The sequence below is a fragment of the Salvia miltiorrhiza genome, chromosome 1 (assembly GCF_028751815.1).
Source record: "Salvia miltiorrhiza cultivar Shanhuang (shh) chromosome 1, IMPLAD_Smil_shh, whole genome shotgun sequence".
Classification (NCBI taxonomy): Eukaryota; Viridiplantae; Streptophyta; class Magnoliopsida; order Lamiales; family Lamiaceae; genus Salvia; species Salvia miltiorrhiza.
The window spans coordinates 890,566-910,070 of NC_080387.1; the positions used below are offsets into that span (position 1 = coordinate 890,566).

Genomic DNA, 19,505 nt, shown 5'->3' on the forward strand with positions numbered 1-19,505 from the left:
TTCACCCAAGTCTTTCATGTCAAATTCAGAGTTAAGAGCTCTCTTAACTTCACATATTTCCTTCAATGACTTGCTAGCAATTAGCATGTCATCCACATAAAGCAGTAGATACACAAAACCTCCCAACTTTGACTCTTTCAAGTAAACAAACCTGTCATGCAGAGATCTTCTGAATCCAATATTGTACATGAAATCATCAAACCTTTTATTCCACTGTCTAGGACTCTGCTTGAGACCATATAGAGATCTCTGCAATAAACAGACTTGAGCTTCCTTTCCTTCAACTTCAAAACCTTCTGGTTGATCCATGTAGATAGTTTCTATCAGTTCTCCATTAAGAAAGGCTGTCTTTACATCCAACTGATGTAACTCCAAGTCAAATTGAGTTGTTAAGGCTAGTATCAACCTTATTGAACTGTGCTTGACAACAGGTGAGAAGATCTCATTGAAATCCACTCCTTCCCTCTGAGTAAAGCCCTTTGCTACTAATCTGGCCTTATACCTTACTGTTTCAACTCCATTAGTGACCTCAATCTTTCTCTTAAACACCCACTTGCAGCCTACAGACCTCTGAGACTTAGGCTTTGGAACAAGCTTCCATGTCTTGTTCTTGATGAGTGACTGATATTCTTCATTCATAGCTTCAATCCAAAACTTGGATTCTTTACAAGTTACTGCTTCCTTGTAGTTCTTAGGCTCTTGATAGGTAATCTTTTCAGCCACTGTGAGTGCAAAAGATATCTGCTCAGCTTGAGCAAACCTCGCAGGGGGTTTGATACTCCTTCTGACTCTATCTCTAGCAAGCTGATATTGATCCAAGCTTTCTTCATCATTTTCTGATATCTCTGCTTCCTGATTTGTATCAGCTTCTAGCTTCATTTCCACCTGTTCAGGTGGACTCTTGAAACCTTCATCAGACTTTGAATCCTCCACCTCAAAAACTGTATCAGAAGTTCCCCCTTTGAATGGCATAACATCTTCTTTAAAGACAACATCTCTACTGACCAAAGCTTTTCCTTTGCCTGGTTCAATGCACCACAGTTTATATCCCTTCACTCCAGATGGATATCCAATCATAACACATTTGAGAGCCCGAGGCTCCAACTTATCTTGTCTGACATGCATATAGGCTAGACACCCAAACCTCCTTAAATTTGAGTAGTCTGCTGGTCTTCCTCTCCACATTTCCTCAAGAGTTTTAAATTCAATAGCTGAGGAAGGACACCTGTTTATGAGATAAGCAGCAGTAGAGACTGCTTCTCCCCAGAACCTAGCATGCATTCCTGAACTGGACAGCATACTCCTCACTCTTTCAAGTAGGGTCCTGTTCATTCTCTCTACTACCCCATTTTGTTGAGGATTCCCAGGAACTGATCTGTGCCTTTTTATGCCTTTAGCTTTGCAGAATTCTTGGAATCTTTCATTTATGAACTCCAATCCATTATCAGTTCTTAAACATTTAAGCTTAGAACCTTTTTCATTTTCAACTTCACTGCACCACTCAACAAACTTATCAAAGGCATCTGTTTTATTTTTAATAACATAAACCCATACCTTTCTAGAGTAGTCATCTACTAAAGACATAAAATAACTTCCTCCACCTACAATGGTGGTTTTTGAGGGACCCCATAGATCACAGTGAACATACTGTAAAGGATAAGTAGAAGTATGCTTTCCTACAGGATATACTAATTTCTTGCTTTTACTTAATATGCATGCTTCACAATCATTTAATTTTTCATCATGTTGTACAGACAAGATTCATTGTTTCTTTAATTCTATTAAACCCTTTTCACTAACATGACCAAGCCTATCATGCCATAACATAATGTCAGATTTAGAGACATTCTCAGTTTCACCAGTAATTGTACATGCCATGAGATGATATAGGCTATGCTTTTTAACTCCCTTCATGATTAACTTGGACCCTTTAAGAACATGCAGACTCTCTTTAGAAGATTTAAACTCATATCCTTTAGTTTGCAGTAAGCCAAGAGAGATCAAGTTTCTTTTAAGGGATGGAATGTACCTCACATCAGTCAACAGTCTGATTGTTCCATCATGGAGTTTCAGCTTAATTGATCCTATTCCTTTAACTGGACATACTTCATCATTGCCAAGAATGACAGATCCTTGATCTTCTTCCTGCAAAACATGAAACCAAGATTTAGTTGGACACATATGAAAAGAGCATCCTGAATCAAGAATCCACTCATTTCCTAATTTTGAAGAAATGATATTTAAAGCTTCTGCTTCCTGATATTGCTCTGCAATATCTGCAGAATCTGTAGTGGAGTTCTTTTGAGCCTGCTTCTTCTTCCAGCTGAAGCAGTCCTTTCTGATGTGGCCTGGCTTCTGACAGAAATGACACTTCCTGGTCTCCTTTGTGTCATCTTCCTTTCCCTTTGATGGTTTTCCAGTCTTCTGCTTATCTTTCCAAGGCTTCTTGGACTTAGCTTTTGAGAATTTTCCTTTCACATTGAGGCTTTCATTTGGTGTTTCTTGTTTTGAATCTGCAGCCTTCTGCAATTCCTTGGACTTGATAGCATTCACCACCTCTTCCAATGTGATGGAAGTTTCTCTCCCATTAACCATGACATCCTTGAGATTGTCATATGATTTTGGCAAAGCATTTAGGAGCAGAATAGCTTTGTCTTCATCTACTAGACTGACTTCAATATCAGAAAGGTCATCAATGGCCTTATTGAAATCATCTAGTTGATCCAATATTGGCTTATCATCGGTTATCTTGTATGAATACAGCCTCCTTTTCATATAGAGTCTATTTGCCAAAGATTTGGTCATGTATAGACTCTCAAGTTTAGCCCAAACACCTGCTGCAGAATCCTCCTTAGCCACCTCTCTCAGCACTTTGTCTCCAAGGCAAAGTATGATGGCACTGTGGGCTTTCTGCACCATTTCAAGTTGTTTTTCTTTATCTTCTTCCTTGATCGCCTTCTTTGGATCCAGGGCTCCAAGCAGTCCTTGCTGAGTCAGGATTGCTCTCATCTTTAGTTTCCACAAGGCAAAATCATTCTTGCCTGTAAACTTCTCAGTTTCGAACTTTGCAGTGGCCATCTCCAATCGATCTTCTTGAAAAATCGATGTCTGGTGTATTGAATCAACTTCTCCGGTGATTGATCGTGTTCTTCGCTGCGCCTAGTGTTTCCCACAGACAGCGCCACTTGTCGTTTCCAGATCAAGAAACCACGCAGCAAACAAACAAGAGCTGAAACAAGCTCAAGAACTCTCAAGTTCCAACACTCAAACTCACACGTTTGTAGAGAAGAAACCAAAACACAAAACTGAAAGTAAAGAACTCAAGAATTACGTGGTTCGGCAGCAATGCCTACATCTACGGACGATCAACCAGAAATTCACTAGAAACCAGAGCAAGAAGCTACAAGATTACAACAACGAAAAAGAAGAGAATCGCAGCTCTCAAGCCTATATTCAAGACTACTGCATTCAGATCTCTATCACTCTTTTCAGTAACTAATCACACAAACTTCTAACCCTAACTACAAGGTTTCCAAAGAGTATTTATACACGCCAAAAGATAAAGAGATCAGCTCATAAACTCATGAAGAAAACCTCCCGCTGCAGTCGAGATTCTGTTAGTTTGTTACAAACTAACTCTGGAAAGACAGCTGCACTCAAGTCCTTCAACTTTCCTTATTTGCAAACTGACCCCTTCACATAAGGAAATTGTCATTCACTCCTTAACAAAAATGACATTTCAAAAACACATGTGCATACACTCTGTTTATGTATATATGCTTATATACAAAGAATGTCTGTTTTAAAAGAAAAAGAAGAAAGGTAGAGTATTGAGTTGTTTGTTGTTCTGCTTCGGAACTGAGGTGTTGAGAGAGAGTGGGTTGTGTGAGTCGTCGACGGCGGTCGCCGCTTGTTGTTGGGCTGAGTCGGGATGAGGGAGGCCACGGCACGGCAGCTCTGCTCACTGCTGCCAGGCCAAGGACAGAGAGAGGGAGGTGCCGGAGTGAGCAGAGGGCGAGAGGGCAGAGCAGAGGGCGAGGGATAGAGCAGAGCAGGGGGCGAGAGGGCAGAGCAGAGGGCGAGAGAGCAGAGCAGAGGAGAGGAGAGTAGAGCAGAGCAGAAAGAAAGTACGATAGTGCTCCCAAAGGAGGCGCTTAGATTCGTCCGTCAGACCCCGGACATTCCAAGCAAGCACATTCATGGAACTAAGAAAACATGGCGGGGTTATTCCCCGCTTCCACTTCATCCGCCCAACTTTGTGAAGCAATGTTACTCATGGATCTAGCACTGGAAGATCCGCTTCTATCCACCACATAATCTCTAGGACTATTACCAGCATCATAAGAAGCTTTGAGCTTATTTTGAATAATTCGTTCAGAATTGGGGTTGGGCACCTCCGGAGGCCTCCTTAGCCGCCCTTTAATACTGTCCTCCACAGGCGGCTTACGGGTTTGCTCAAACTTGGGAGGTCTCCCCCTTGGCCTCTTAGGTTGTTCCGAGGAAGGTTGCAAACCGAAAGAAGCCACCCACTGTACTTTTATTTGATTTTCCAGAGCTAAAATCTTCATTCTCCGACTATTCGAATTCATCTCCTGATCAAACCTATCTTGCTGGCGAACAACAGAAGTCTGCTGCTCAGGCTCCATCCGCTGAGAAGTCCCATCTTCATGTCTTGAGGTCATCCTAGGAGTTATCGACTGCTTATAATCCGACGACCTCAGCATCTCCACACTCGGCTGAAGCTTCTCAAAAGATGAAGTAATCTTATCAGCATCTCTAGTATTATTCTTAGACATGATCTGCTGATTAGAGTTTGACGACTGCTGCCATTCCACCCTCGGCTGTTGCCTGACATCGGTCCTTTATCTAGTAATGACAAGTTGCTCCAACTTCTTCTGCTGAGAACAGTCACCTTCATTCTCCTGGAGAGAATTTTCCCTCAGTGTATTCTGATTTCCCGACGCCGGAGACGGCGAACTCTGCCGGCCAGAACCAGTCGGGTGCCCCACATCCTCTAAAGCCTGCTGACCTCCAGCATCCCGCCCAAAAAAAACCAACCCATGCTATTCTTCCTCCTCCATACTACATGAAGGATTCAACGTCTGCTGCTGCAAATGAAGGGTAGTATCCATTCCCTCAAAGTTCGGCCTCGTATCTTGCTCATGAGGGATGTCGTTGCCAGCAATTTGACAATCCTCCTCGTCCGAAGAACAGTTCTCAACAATGCCCTCGCTCTCTTCCTCACAAGGTTTAAGAACTGCATCTAATAAATTCGGATATCCCTCTCTCATAAATAACGTACTCATCATTCGCGAGCGCGGCAAAACCATTACCATCGGCCAAAACATCAGTACCTCTAGGTTTCCAGTGAGAAACTTTCTTTGCCTTAATGAATCCATCATCCCGCGCCTTATCAGCAGTTTCCATATCACGACGTTCCTCCGCAGGCTTCTTAGAAGTCGCAGCATCTACGGCCTTCTTAGCATCCGCCTTTTGCTCTGCAGGCCTGTTAATCTTCCTGCATTTATCCATGTTATGACCCGTAATCTTGCAATGAGAACAATAAAGCGGGAGTTGCTCATAATAAAACTCGACATAATAAGAACCATCGTCGCCTTGCACATGCATAGATTCCTGTAACGAAAGCGCAAGATCAACTTCCACAAATAAGCGGACAAAATGTCCAACATCTCCATAAGCAGAGGCTCCATCAATTTTAATCGTCGTTCCAACCACATTGCCTATCGCCGTAATAACTTCTGGATGCCAAAATTCCACAGGAAGATAATAAATTCGAACCCATACATGACAAAGCGAGGAAACTTCCTTGTAGGGATTAAAGCTTTTAGTCCACTCACGCATACGAAAAGATCCATGTGACAAATCCCAAAGGGTCCGAGCTTTCACAATTTTTTTGTCCTCCATAATCTGAAATTTCAGGACGTAGAACCCCTTACACATAGGTATAAGTTTCCATTCCGAAGAAAGTCTCCATAATCCTTGAAGTTCCTATTTTAAATCCATAGTCGAACGCGGCTTATCTCATTTTTTGAGAAGCAACCTTCCAATAATAGCAAACTTATATTCTTCAACACGAGTTTTGTAGAATTCCGAAGGAAAAGATAAAACATACCCATGACCAGAATTATGAGCACGAAGAGCGGTGAAACAATGAGCAAAAACATCCGGCCTCTTTACCAGTTTAGGGGCCATAATCATGGCATACGAACCATGATTTCCATATGTAGAAGAGTTTGTAGAATGTAGTCCGCCATGGCAAGCCCTAGTATTGAAGCTCTCGTTCAAACCTACCGCCGAGTCAGTAGATTGAACTCTATCATCTCCTTTCGTGACAGCAACAGTGCCGTCAACTAGCACATCAGTCGAACCATGCAGAACATGAGCCGAAGAAACCAAACCTTCAGCCCTAGGGTTTGAAACCTCTTCACGCATCAAAGGGAGATGAGGGAAGTTAACAAGGGATTGCTCCGACAAAGGAATTTGTGTGGCCACCCCTGACGTCCGAGGGGGAACCACGGCATCGGAAACAACAGTCGGCGGCGGCATCAAGCAGGCGGAAAAAGACAGAGTTAGGGTTTTCGCTGGAGGAAAGTCATCGGGCTTTAGGTTTGAGTCCGTATAATTTTCTTGTATTACTTCTTATATTTGTTGGTATTCTGTGCATTTTATTTAAGGGTTAATTGCCGATAAATCCCTGACAAATTTTCATTTTCCTGGTTTTTAACACGACAAATTAAATTAGATGTAAAATACATGATCGGAGTAATTAATTTGTTTTTTCCCCCGGCGAACACTTACGACTAAATGTGCGCTGATGTGGCAATCGGAGTTCATACGTGGCAACGCCGGACCGTAGAACTAAACGCTGCCGTTTCAAATAAGAACAAGTCGACGTCGTTTTTCTCCAAACGACGTCGTTTCCACTACTAAAAGTGAAAGGTCGCCCTTTTTACCGCGAAAAAGGTTGCTCTTTCACCATTAACCCTAACATTTTACAACTTCTACATTCCCACTTAGAATGAAAAGGTGACAGAGTTCTTGGGGAAAGTTTGTCAGTGTTCTTCGAGAATCGAGGGCTTCGTTTGGTGGAGATTAAAGTATTGAACTTGGTCGGACTTTTGGAGTCATCTGGAAAGAAATGTCCCAAAGGTAGGCCCTGATTCACAATTTTTTTAACGTAGTTACAAAGTTTGAGAATAAAAGTTTTGTTCTTTTTTGCATGGCTTAGAATTCAGTTTTTTTTTTTCGTTTGCAGTGATTTCTTTTCCGTTTTCCTTCATCATGGTGGTCGCTTTATGGAGTTGTGTGGTAAAGAATCGTATGTAGGTGGAACTGTAGACTGGAAAACTAAGCTAGATAGAGATAAGTTTGGATATTTTGATATGATGGAGTTAGTGGAGGGCATAGGGTTTCCTGCATCTACCAAAGTCTGGTACAAGACTAGTACTGATGAATATAGGGAGATGCTCAGTGATAAGGAGGTAATGGATTGGTTTACCACTATTTCTGATCACACTAAAGTAGGAAACCTGTTTATTGTTGGTGAGAAAGATGTGAAAGGGAAGGGTGAGATAGATGTGAAAGGGAAGAGTGTGTCAGCTGTTAAGAATAATTTATTTGTGGGTGTCATTGAAAAGAGCAACTTAATTGAAGAAGAAAAGGGTAAGAGGCAGCTGTTTGGTAGTAATGAAATTGGGAAAAATGACAAGGGTAAGGGTAAGTTAATTCCACAAGAATTGGAAAAAACTGATACTGATGATGAACAACCCCTATCTGACCACTACAATGATTGGTTAGTGTCCAGTGATGATGACAGTGAGGATGAATCTTATGAACCATCAGGAGATGATCCTTCTAGTGATGATGATGGTTTGGATGATTTGGAATTAGCCTCAGGTGATGAGGAGTACATTCAATCTAGAAAGAGAAGAAACCTAATTGCAAATAGGAAAATTTTTGACATGATAGATGATGATGTTAGGACTGAACAAGACTTACAGGGAGAGGGCTATGAATCTGAATATGATTCATCTGATGGGGCTGTCAACTCTGATGAAACTGATGAAGATGAACAATTCCTGAAACGTAGAGTGAAGAGGGTAGTCTATGACCCAAAATGTGACCACAAAAACCTAGATGTGAAGCTTGGTTTGAGATTTCAGGATGGTTGGGAATGTAGGGCAGCTCTGACAACCTGGGCAATAGAGAATGGAAGGTTTATACATTTTAAAAGGGTAGCGGTTGATAAATGTGAAGCCTATTGTGATCCACCTTGTAAGTGGAGGGTTTATGCCAGTGAAGTTAAGGGGGAGGGTTCTTTCAAGGTGAAGACACTGGGTGGGAGGCACATCTGTACTAAGTCGATGAACAATAAGCTAGTTAGTAGCAAGTGGATAGCAGAGAGATATGTTAATGTGTTTAGAATTAGGAATAATATCACCATTCCAGAATTGAAAGATGACATCTGGAGAAGGTTTGCAACAAAAGTTGGCAGAGATAGGCTTTACAAAGCTAGGTCTATGGCCCAACAATTGGTTAGGGGGACAGTCACTGAGCATTATGGACTTGTGAGGAGTTACATTGCAGAGTGTTGAAGGGTAGATCCCACTGGTAGATTTGAGTTGATTACTGGAGAAGGTAGGGTGTTCAAGGCATTGTACATGGGTTATACTGCTTTGAGGAAGGGTTTTCAAGTGGGGTGTAGACCAATTCTTGGTTTGGATGGTTGTTTTCTGAAAACTTCTTTGGGAGGGATACTCCTTTCTGCAATTGCCAAAGATGGTAATAACCAAATGTACCCTGTAGCTTGGGCAGTGGTTGACATTGAAAATGAAGTGAATTGGGGCTGGTTTATCAAGTGCTTGTGTGAAGATTTGGAGATTACAGATGGACAAGGCTGGACATTCATTTCAGACCAGCAAAAGGTAACATATTGAAAATGCTTTGTTTCAATTCTAACAACTAAGTATTTGTGGTGTTACACAACACTAATCTTACAATCTTTTAGGGTCTTGAAAATGCTGTTGCCACCATTGTTCCTCATGCCGAGCACAGAAACTGTGCTAGGCATGTATACATGAATTGGAAAAAGCAAGGTCACACTGGAAGCACTTTGAAAAACATGTTTTGGAGAGCTGTCCGAGCCTCTTACAAGGATGAATACAAAAGGTCTATGGAAGAGATGAAAGCTGAATCAGTTGCAGCATATCAAGACTTTAGAGAAAGGGATGTACACAGGTTTTGCAAGGCATTTCTTCCTACTACTACTTTCTCTGATATGATTGACAATAATGTTGCAGAGACCTTTAATGGTTATATCATCAATGCAAGAGGCAAAATGGTGATACACATGCTCGAAGAAATCAGGACTTCAATAATGGTGAGGCACGTTAAGAAACTTGAAACAATTGGTAAGGTGACTGATACTCTTTGCCCTGAAATTAGGAAGAAGTTAGAGAAACTGAGATGGTTGAGCAGGCATTGTATTCCATATCCTGCAGTTGGTGGAAAATTTGAGGTTCTTGCAGATGTAGATAAGTTTGTTGTAGATGTTGAAATGCGTACATGCAGTTGTAGGATGTGGCAGTTGACTGGTATACCATGTGTTCATGGTATTTGCTCAATACAATACATGGGTCTAGATGTTGGGAATTTTGTGGCAGGTTGGTATGGTGTTGACAGGTATAAGAAGTGTTACGAGTTCGGATTGCCACCATTAAATGGACAAAGGATGTGGCCAGAGGTAGGTGATGATGAGAAAGTGAAACCCCCACTTGTCAGAAGCATGCCTGGAAGGCCAAAGAAAAAGAGAAAGAGAGCACTCGAAGAGAAGGACCCCAAAAACCCAAACAAGCTTAAAAGGCATGGACAGATAATCACATGCAACAACTGCAACAAGCTTGGCCATAACTCAAGAACTTGCACCAACATGACAGTTGTAAGGCCTCCAAAAGAGCAGGTACCTTCCAATCCCACATTGTCATTACAAATGGTTTAATATTAAGAGCCAATAGTAATAGCTTCATACTGAATAAATGTATATAGAAAAAGAGAGGTCGCCCGAGGAAGAAGGCTGACAAGGATGGTACTTCAACCACAACAAGACAGGAGTCTAGTCAAGCCATTGCAGCTAGGGAAAGGAATTTTGCCAAGACTGGTGCAGGAGTTTATACAAGCTTGGGGACAGGAAACATCTACTACCATGTTAGTCTAAATCTGACCATTTTCATACATAGTGACAACATTATTCATTTGCTGATTTTCACATTTTGTTTGAATTAGATGCCAGAAAGCACAAAAGTAACTCATGTGAACAGTGCAAGCAAGGGCAGTAGAACCAAGGGCAGTGGAAACAAGGCAAGTGCAAGCAAAGGCAGTGGGAGCAAAACAAGTGCAAGTAAAGGAAAGACAAAAGCAACTCGAGGACCAGTCCCAATGGAAAGAGAAGGTGAAGGCCCTGCAGCCCCCAATGTAGGAATGGTTAACACTCAAGAAAGCAGGTGTTCAACTGGAGCTGGTGGAGCAGAAACTAACATTTAGATATAGTAGATAGGTGTATGAAGGTTGGATAAGGAGTTTTTGTTGCAACTGTTGTGAAGTTTTTTTTTGCCAACAATGCTTGGGGATACAAAACTTAAACTTCTTTTGGTACTCATTTTCTGTTAAAAACACTTATGCAGTAGTATGTGAAGCCTTTTGATCAAGTTATTTATGAGTTGGGTTTGTTATTCATAGAGTCCATTTTTTCTTGTCAATTCTTTCATTCATATAGCAATTTATTCATTATGAACATGTCAATTGAGGTAAATAAGGTTTCATTAATTCATATACCAATACATATTTGAAATGGTTGTAAAAAATAACCAAAATGACAACCACTTAATGAAACCATACCAATATCTACTATTTCTACAACCACTAGACAGAATTCTAAACATGAACAACGACTAATACACCAAGCAAAAGCCCTATCACAGCACCCCTCAACCAACACTTTCTCTTCAATTTGGTTAGCTCCTCCTTAAGTTTAACAATTTCTTCACCCATTTCATGATGCTCCACGATGTAGGTCTCTGCATTTTCCTCGGCCTCCTTCAAATCAAGACATTCACAGGTTTTCCTACGAAGCTCGTCTTGCAGTTGATCTCTTTCGCGTTTGAGCTTGGCAATGAAGTTCCGTTGCAACTCAGTAGGCCTCGGGTCGATGAACTCAAAATAAGAACAAGAATCAGCCTGTCATTCACCAAAAAAAAAAAAGTTAAATTTTTTAAAATTCAAAAATCCTCCGTTCAACTGTTGAATACTTACTTCTTGTAGGGGACAACGATAAAATCGCATGGCCGGGTTGGCATCGGTCCAAGAAGTCCTGATTTCAGCAGGGAGCTTATGGTTGCACTGATGCTCAGACATGGTGTAGACAAGAAACGCTGCAAACCCTAGATCGAAGAACCCTAAAATGAAGGCCGAGTGGGGGAGAAGATACTTTAAATTAACTATTAGTAGTGGAAACGACGTCGTTTGGAGAAAAACGACGTCGACTTGTTCTTATTTGAAACGGCAGCGTTTAGTTCTACGGTCCGGCGTTGCCACGTATGAACTCCGATTGCCACATCAGCGCACATTTAGTCGTAAGTGTTCGCCGGGGGAAAAAACAAATTAATTACTCCGATCATGTATTTTACATCTAATTTAATTTGTCGTGTTAAAAACCAGGAAAATGAAAATTTGTCAGGGATTTATCGGCAATTAACCCTTTATTTAATTTTATAAATACAGATAATTGATTAATGAGTGGATAAATAACAATTTGGTCGTGTATATTGAAAAGATATTGCAACGTTTTCAATCAATGAATACATATCGAATTAAGTCAATTATCATTGCTTTTTCAAACGAAAACAATTAACTCACCAAGTATATAGTCTTAAGTTATTTGTAATATATTAAAACTATATAATTTATGAAAATATTGTTTATTATTACTATACTTATTTTTTAAAAATATCTAAAATGTACGAAATACCCAAAAAAAAAAAAAAAACGGGATAAAAGTTCAGCCCCCCCCAATATAAATTCCTAGCTCCGCCACTGTCACCATAAGTGAGGCAATTCTTTTGGGCACGAGATATAAGAAGTTATTGTTTAGTGTATTAAAATGTATTTAATTATATGCGTAATTAAAGATTTAAAAGAATAATTTCAAAAATAAAGGATGAGTCTTAAATTCCCTAATTTTTACCAAAAAAAAGGAAATGACTCACTTTCGTTGGGACGACCAGAAAAAGGAATACGACGGACTTTCGGTTGGACAGAGGAAGTAGTAGTTTAATATATAATGAATTACTAATATATTGTTCGAAATATATAATACAATATAACTTACACAATTACCTTAAAATTAAATATGTAATAGGGATATAATAGGCAATATAGATTTTGTGTCCAAGATATTTTTTATACTTCATCCGTCATCCAATTTGTTATTTTTGTCCGTCCTTATAAAATGTATTTAGTTTATCTTTATCAAGTTTTCCACTCATAATAAAGTGAGATCATTATTCCACTCACAATACATTCAACTATTTTATTGAAACTCGTGTTATTTAAAAATGAATATTTTTTAGAAAGAGGGAGAGAGTATTAGTATAGATTCTTGCATCTGCATTCATTTTCTTATGAACCTACGTCTTTCACTTTTGCTGTAAAAATCAGCAAAATTACGTGCAGCAAATGATTAATACTGGATTAGATGGATATTGAAAGAAGTTGGTAGAAAGTATATAAAATTGCATATTAGTGTTGTATCCAACAGGTACACCTAATTCTGTATATAATTATTAATTGACCAACACGAATATACAGTCTCCAAATCAAAATTTATAATTAGGTCCAAATCCAATAATTGGTATATGTCTGTCCAGTGTCCACCATCCCATATTCACCGCTTTGTTTGAAAGGAATATATTTATATATACACACGACACAGGTAAAATTACAGCTATGACTTTACTATTATGTACGTGTGATGACTATTAGTAATTTTAAATGACATCTCTTATGTATCCACATAGTTCCTGGATAAATTTTAAACCCTTGCTTATTAATTCACATTCCCTGATCTATCTAATGAAAATATGATGAAATTGAGTTAATTAAATATCCTTAAATTAATGGACAGCATTAATTTAAGGACCATCCTCTTACAGAAAATACGATAATACAGACCAATCAAATCTGAATGCATGTGGTAGTGAAAATAATAATATTGTGTTGGCCAAAATTGGAGAATCTTTTAGGTGAGAAAACAAGTTTGACTTGGAGATAAATATATTTTAATATGCAATATAATGATTTTTTTTTCACATTTTAATAGTACTTTTTTTTTTATGTATTTATTATTGCAATTATATATTTATAATATGAGCTAACTACTACAGGTTGCTAGGAGTAAGTGAGTAACAAGTTATAATTGATTGATGCATTATATTAATGTGAAGCTAAAGACTTGGAAGTAGTCCTCCTCCATTGTTCACTAATATATTTGAGATACATTGCTTCCTTTTGTCTGACCTGCACAAAAAGACTACCATCCTCTTTATGAATTATTGATGAGTTCTCTATTTTTGTTTTGCTTTAGTTTTTGAATGATTATTAGTATTAAATAAATCACCAAAATTGAGTTCTATCGAAGATTGGTTAGTTGATATTTAATTACTCTTACTTACGTTATTGATATTGACAAATTATGTTTCTTAGGATACCCTAAGCTTTAGTTTGCCTTTCACTTTCATATCTCTGTATTTTTTTAATATATTTCAACTCGTCACCTATGGTCGCAATTAATTAAAGTCGAGAGAAATACCTTGACCTTAATTAATAGTTAACTCAACCTTATTTTTCACAGGGCTTCTGAATATGCCACTTTCTTTTCACAAAGTTGACATTCTCTGTGATTGATGATAGAAAAAATGAATTGACAGTTGTATACAAATAAATTGTGAAATAGAGAAAATTTATGACTTCATGCTAATATAATGCTCCCACATTACTTTTCCATTATCCGTTTTATACTTTGAAATCGAAAATTATTACTTGTAAGTGAATTAATTAATTACTAACAGCAGGGTTCTTTAAAGATATGCAAATGTTGGGTTTAAATTTTACAGAGATATTTAAAGTAATTAAAGAAAAGAAAGTCAGCAGAAATGTTGGTAGATACGCATAAACACGATCAGTGATTTAAAAACTGAAAGAATGCACACATGTTGTGCGGAAAAGAGAGTTATGTATCTTTTTCAATTTTCTGAAAATTAAAAATAAGAAGCAGAAAAGGTCTTTGAAGATGAGAACTCATGGATGTAGACTGTGCAGGGATGGTTGTTCCTTGCAAACTATAAATAAAAAATCTCATTAATTTCGTGCTGGCAAAGTCTAAATTTGATTAAAAATAATATATAAGTGTTCAAAACTCGTTGAGAATAATACAATCATTCGGCCAACCCAACTAACTTATGCTGTATATATAAATATATATAGATGTTTACATTCACTTCCTCCGGCTCTTGAATTGATCTCCTCAACTCTCATTCTCTCAACTCAATATATATTTATTTGTGTCTTGTCATTATTGAGTGATCAGCAAATCAGAAAAGAAGATTGGTGTAATAAGTTAAAAGTGAAAGATGGGTGGAGAGGAAGAGGCATTGGCCGACGGTGGCAGCCCAAAGGCGGAGGAGCTGAATGTGGTTCCATTCTACAAACTGTTTGTGTTCTCGGACTGGTGGGACAAGATCCTGATGTTGGTGGGAAGCATGGGCGCCATTGGCAACGGCATGAACCCGCCTCTCATGGCCTTGCTCTTCGGGGAGCTGGCCGATGCCTTTGGCCGCACCCAGACCCATAACGTGCTCCCCGTCGTTTGTAAGGTCTCACTGAAGCTGGTCTACGTGGCTCTGGGCTGCGGCGCTGCAGCATTTCTTCGTAAGTATTTGTTTGTTTTGTTTCTTTTTTTTCCCTTGTGTTGGAAGTTTTGAGAATGAGTGAATGGTGACGGGCAGAGGTGGCGTGTTGGATGATCACCGGAGAAAGACAGGCTGCTCGGATCAGAGCTCTGTATCTACAAACCATTTTGCAGCAGGATATCGCCTTCTTCGACAAGGAGGTGCACACTGGGGAAGTCATCGGGAGGATGTCGGGGGACACTGTTCTCATTCAAGACGCCATTGGAGAGAAGGTAGGGAAGTTTGTGCAGTTAATGGCAACATTCTTTGGAGGGTTCGTGATTGCCTTCACCAAGGGCTGGCTTCTCACGCTGGTCATGCTGTCGTCTATTCCCCCGCTCATGATCTCAGGCGGGCTCATGTCCCAAGTGGTGGCCAAAATGGCCTCCCGCGGCCAGAATGCCTATGCTGCTGCTGCCATCATAGTGGAGCAAACAATAGGCGCTATTAGAACAGTTAGTATTTCATTATACATATGTTTTCTAGTTACTATTCAAAAGTTGGTGCTTAAAAATAAAATAAATATATATTTGTGCAGGTTGCCTCGTATACAGGGGAGAAGAGGGCTGTGAGTGAGTACAACAAGTCTCTAGACAATGCTTATAAGTCATCTGTGCACCAAGGGCTAGCCACAGGGCTAGGCCTCGGGTCCGTTATGTTCATGATGTTCTGCAGCTACGGCTTGGCTGTTTGGTATGGCGCTAAGATGATCTTGGAAAAGGGTCACTCTGGGGGAGAAGTATTCACAGTTATTGTTGCAGTTTTAACTGGCTCACTGTGAGTAATTTCTATTAATCCATTCTTTGAGTAGACAAGGTTTTTTTTTTCTTAACATGATTTGGTGGGGTGCATGATCAGGTCTCTAGGGCAAGCTTCACCGTGCATGACAGCGTTTGCAGGCGGGAAAGCTGCAGCCTACAAGATGTTTGAAACTATAAATAGGAAGCCGGAGATAGATCCATTCGACAACAGGGGAAAGGTCTTGAGCGACATTGGTGGGGATATAGAGCTAAGACATGTGTGCTTTAGTTATCCAGCCAGACCAACAGAGCAGATATTCAGTGATTTCTCTCTATGCATCCCTCGGGGCACGACTGCAGCCTTGGTCGGGCAGAGTGGTAGTGGCAAGTCGACTGTGGTTAGTCTAATCGAGAGATTTTATGATCCGCAGAGTGGTGAGGTGCTGATTGATGGGATCAACCTCAAAGAATTCCAGCTTAAATGGATTAGGTCCAAAATCGGGTTGGTGAGCCAGGAACCCGTGTTGTTCATGGGCAGCATCAAGGACAATATTGCGTACGGGAAGCATGGTGCAACAGATGAGGAGATTAGAGGCGCAACCGAGCTAGCCAACGCTGCTAAATTCATTGATAAATTGCCACAGGTAACATTTTTTATGATCAACTCTCCTGATTTAGATTCTAGGATCAATCTTGAATGTTAAACATGTTGTGTAGGGGTTGGACACTTCGGTTGGTGAGCACGGAACTCAGCTTTCCGGTGGGCAGAAGCAGAGAATTGCTATAGCCAGAGCGATTCTGAAAGATCCGCGGATTTTACTTCTAGACGAGGCAACGAGTGCACTAGATGCAGAGTCTGAAAGAGTAGTCCAAGAGGCACTAGATAGAATCATGGTTAACAGAACAACCGTGGTAGTTGCGCATCGTCTCACCACAGTTAGAAATGCTAACATGATTGCAGTCATTCACAGAGGAAAGATGGTTGAGAAAGGTATATATCTTTTTTCTTTAATCCTCTGCTATGCATATCCATCTCTAAATGTGTATCATAATTTTCAGGCACACATTCGGAGCTGCTGAAGGATCCGGAAGGTGCATATTCTCAGCTCATACGGCTACAAGAAGCACGTAATGAAGAAGAGGAGGCCGTGGTTGAGGATTTGGAGTACAACGAGGAATACAGCAGGCAAGCGAGCCAAAAGGCAACACTTGCCCATTTGATGAGCCGGAGATCCTCGAGGTTCAGAAGTGGAAGCCACAACTCGATATCCATCTCGTTTAGCCTGTCTAGAGGGGTGAGTGTTTCCAGAAACGAGTACGAAGATTTGGAGCTTGCTTCTGATATGAATAAGCACCATGAGGTCCCATTAAGCCGGTTGGCTGCTCTGAACAAGCCCGAGATACCAGCTTTATCAGCAGGCGCTCTTGCAGCAGTGGTGAACGGGGCAATAGTTCCCTTTTTCGGGATCTTGTTGTCTCTGGTAATCAAGACCTTCTACGAGCCACCACACAAGATGAGGCGGGACTCCAAGTTTTGGGCGGTGATGTTTGTGGTTCTTGGAGTGGTGTCACTAGTTGCATATCCGCTGCGGACATACTTCTTTGGCATAGCTGGTTGTAGGCTGATAAGGAGGATTAGGATGATGTGCTTCGAGAAGGTGGTTAGCATGGAGGTTGCTTGGTTCGATGAGGCTGAGAACTCAAGTGGAGTGATTGGTTCGAGGCTCTCAGCCGATGCAGCTACTATTCGAGCTCTAGTTGGTGATGCACTAGCACAGATAGTTCAGGATCTTTCATCAGCGATTGTGGGACTAGTTATAGCCTTCTTCGCATGCTGGCAGTTGGCGCTTATTGTGCTCGCCTTGGTGCCTCTAATTGCGTTGAATGGATATGTGCAGCTCAAATTCATGATGGGATTCAGCGCTGATGCAAAGGTATAGCCTAACTCATCAACAACTTAAGAAACTCTCTCTCAAGCTTGTTTTGGTTTTAATTCTTGATTAGGTGATGTATGAAGAAGCAAGTCAGGTGGCTAATGATGCTGTTGGAACAATAAGAACCGTGGCTTCCTACTGCGCAGAGGAAAAGGTTATGGAGATATACAGGAACAAGTGTGAAGGGCCAGTGAAGATGGGGATAAAGCAAGGATTGATTAGTGGCACCGGTTTTGGCCTATCTTTAGCCTTGTTATTCTTTGCTTACGCCACAGCATTTTATGCAGGAGCTCGACTTGTTGAGGCTGGGAAAACTACATTCGAAGATGTGTTTCGTGTAAGTAGACAACTATATAAGTAAGTGGTTTAGATAAAGGCAGATGAATATAGTTATGTAGTGTAGCGTACGTGCAGGTTTTCTTTGCTATAAACATGACAGCAGTTGCTGTATCCCAATCTAGCACGTTTGCCCCGGACTCGAGCAAGGCCAAGAGTGCAACTGCTTCCATATTTGGCATCCTAGATAGGAGATCAAACATTGACCCCAGCGATGAATCTGGCACAACCTTGGAGAATCTAAGGGGGGAGATTGAACTAAGGCACATCAGCTTCAAGTATCCTACTAGGCCTAATATCAAGATTTTCAGGGACCTCTCACTCACAATCCACAGTGGCAAGGTATGTACATATATGCATATCCCATGATACATTCTAAGTAAGTAACGAATGGTATTTTTCAGACCGTGGCGTTGGTGGGAGAGAGTGGAAGCGGCAAGTCCACGGTGATCGCCTTGCTTCAAAGGTTCTACAATCCAGACTCGGGCGTGATCACAGTTGATGGGGTTGATATTCAGAAGCTGCAGCTGAAATGGCTAAGGCAGCAGATGGGGCTAGTGAGCCAAGAGCCAGTCTTATTCGGTGGAACAATTAGAGACAACATAGCTTATGGGAAGGGAGGGGATGCGAGTGAGGCAGAGATCATAGCTGCAGCTGAGCTAGCAAACGCCCACAGCTTCATCAGTGGATTGCAGCAGGGATACGACACAACCGTGGGTGATCGAGGAGTTCAGCTGTCCGGAGGGCAGAAGCAACGGATAGCCATAGCGCGAGCCATTGTGAAGGCCCCCAAGATACTGCTGCTGGATGAAGCTACAAGTGCGCTGGATGCCGAATCAGAGAGAGTGGTTCAAGATGCACTTGACCGAGTCATGCTCAACAGGACTACTGTGGTTGTGGCTCACAGGTTGTCCACCATCAAGAATGCAGACCTTATTGCTGTGGTTAGGAATGGAATCATCGTTGAGAAAGGGAAGCACGACAACCTCATCAACATCAAACATGGCTTTTACGCATCACTCGTCGCACTACACATGGCTGCTTCATAATCATTTTTTGCACTATATATAGATCTAGATATGATAGTAACAACCATGCAATAAAAAGCAAGCTATACTGAAATTGCGTAATTGTATCATATTATTATTACTTTACTTATACATGTAACATACATGAAATTCCAACAACCCTCGATCTGTAAAATTCATCGTTTTGTATCCAATTGTATGTGTTTAATTTATTCCAAAAAGAATTCATGTGGAGCAAATGTAATATCTACATTATGAAACACCTAAATTAAACCTCTTTAAAAAAAAATTGGTTCCTCTCAACAAAAATGTGCTCATATATCCAAATCTACAGATTTTTATTTAATGTTTGATAGTTGAGTTTTGACTGTGAACTCTTTAAGATAATTAATTAAAGCCAAAATATAAATGTAGTTAAAAATATTTTCCCACATTTCTTACATGTCA

General features: G+C 40.5%; 2 protein-coding genes across 2 annotated transcripts; one reads left to right on the forward strand and one right to left on the reverse strand.

Annotated features, from left to right (window-relative positions):
* Positions 1–10,870: 10,870 nt before the first annotated feature.
* Positions 10,871–11,461, reverse strand: LOC131007203 (uncharacterized). Its single transcript, XM_057934356.1, has 2 exons — positions 11,329–11,461; positions 10,871–11,253 (listed from the first exon to the last, which is right to left on the reverse strand). Exons 1-2 carry the CDS (start codon positions 11,428–11,430, stop codon positions 10,951–10,953), a joined length of 405 nt encoding a protein of 134 aa, XP_057790339.1. The 5' UTR covers positions 11,431–11,461; the 3' UTR covers positions 10,871–10,950.
* A 3,047-nt stretch (positions 11,462–14,508) lies between these two features.
* On the forward strand, positions 14,509–19,297 carry LOC131007204 (ABC transporter B family member 21-like). Its single transcript, XM_057934357.1, has 9 exons — positions 14,509–15,000; positions 15,078–15,475; positions 15,559–15,797; positions 15,879–16,404; positions 16,478–16,751; positions 16,820–17,694; positions 17,765–18,031; positions 18,109–18,372; positions 18,435–19,297. The coding sequence occupies exons 1-9, from the start codon at positions 14,703–14,705 to the stop codon at positions 19,077–19,079; spliced, it is 3,786 nt and encodes a 1,261-aa protein (XP_057790340.1). The 5' UTR covers positions 14,509–14,702; the 3' UTR covers positions 19,080–19,297.
* The last annotated feature ends 208 nt before the right edge of the window (positions 19,298–19,505 follow it).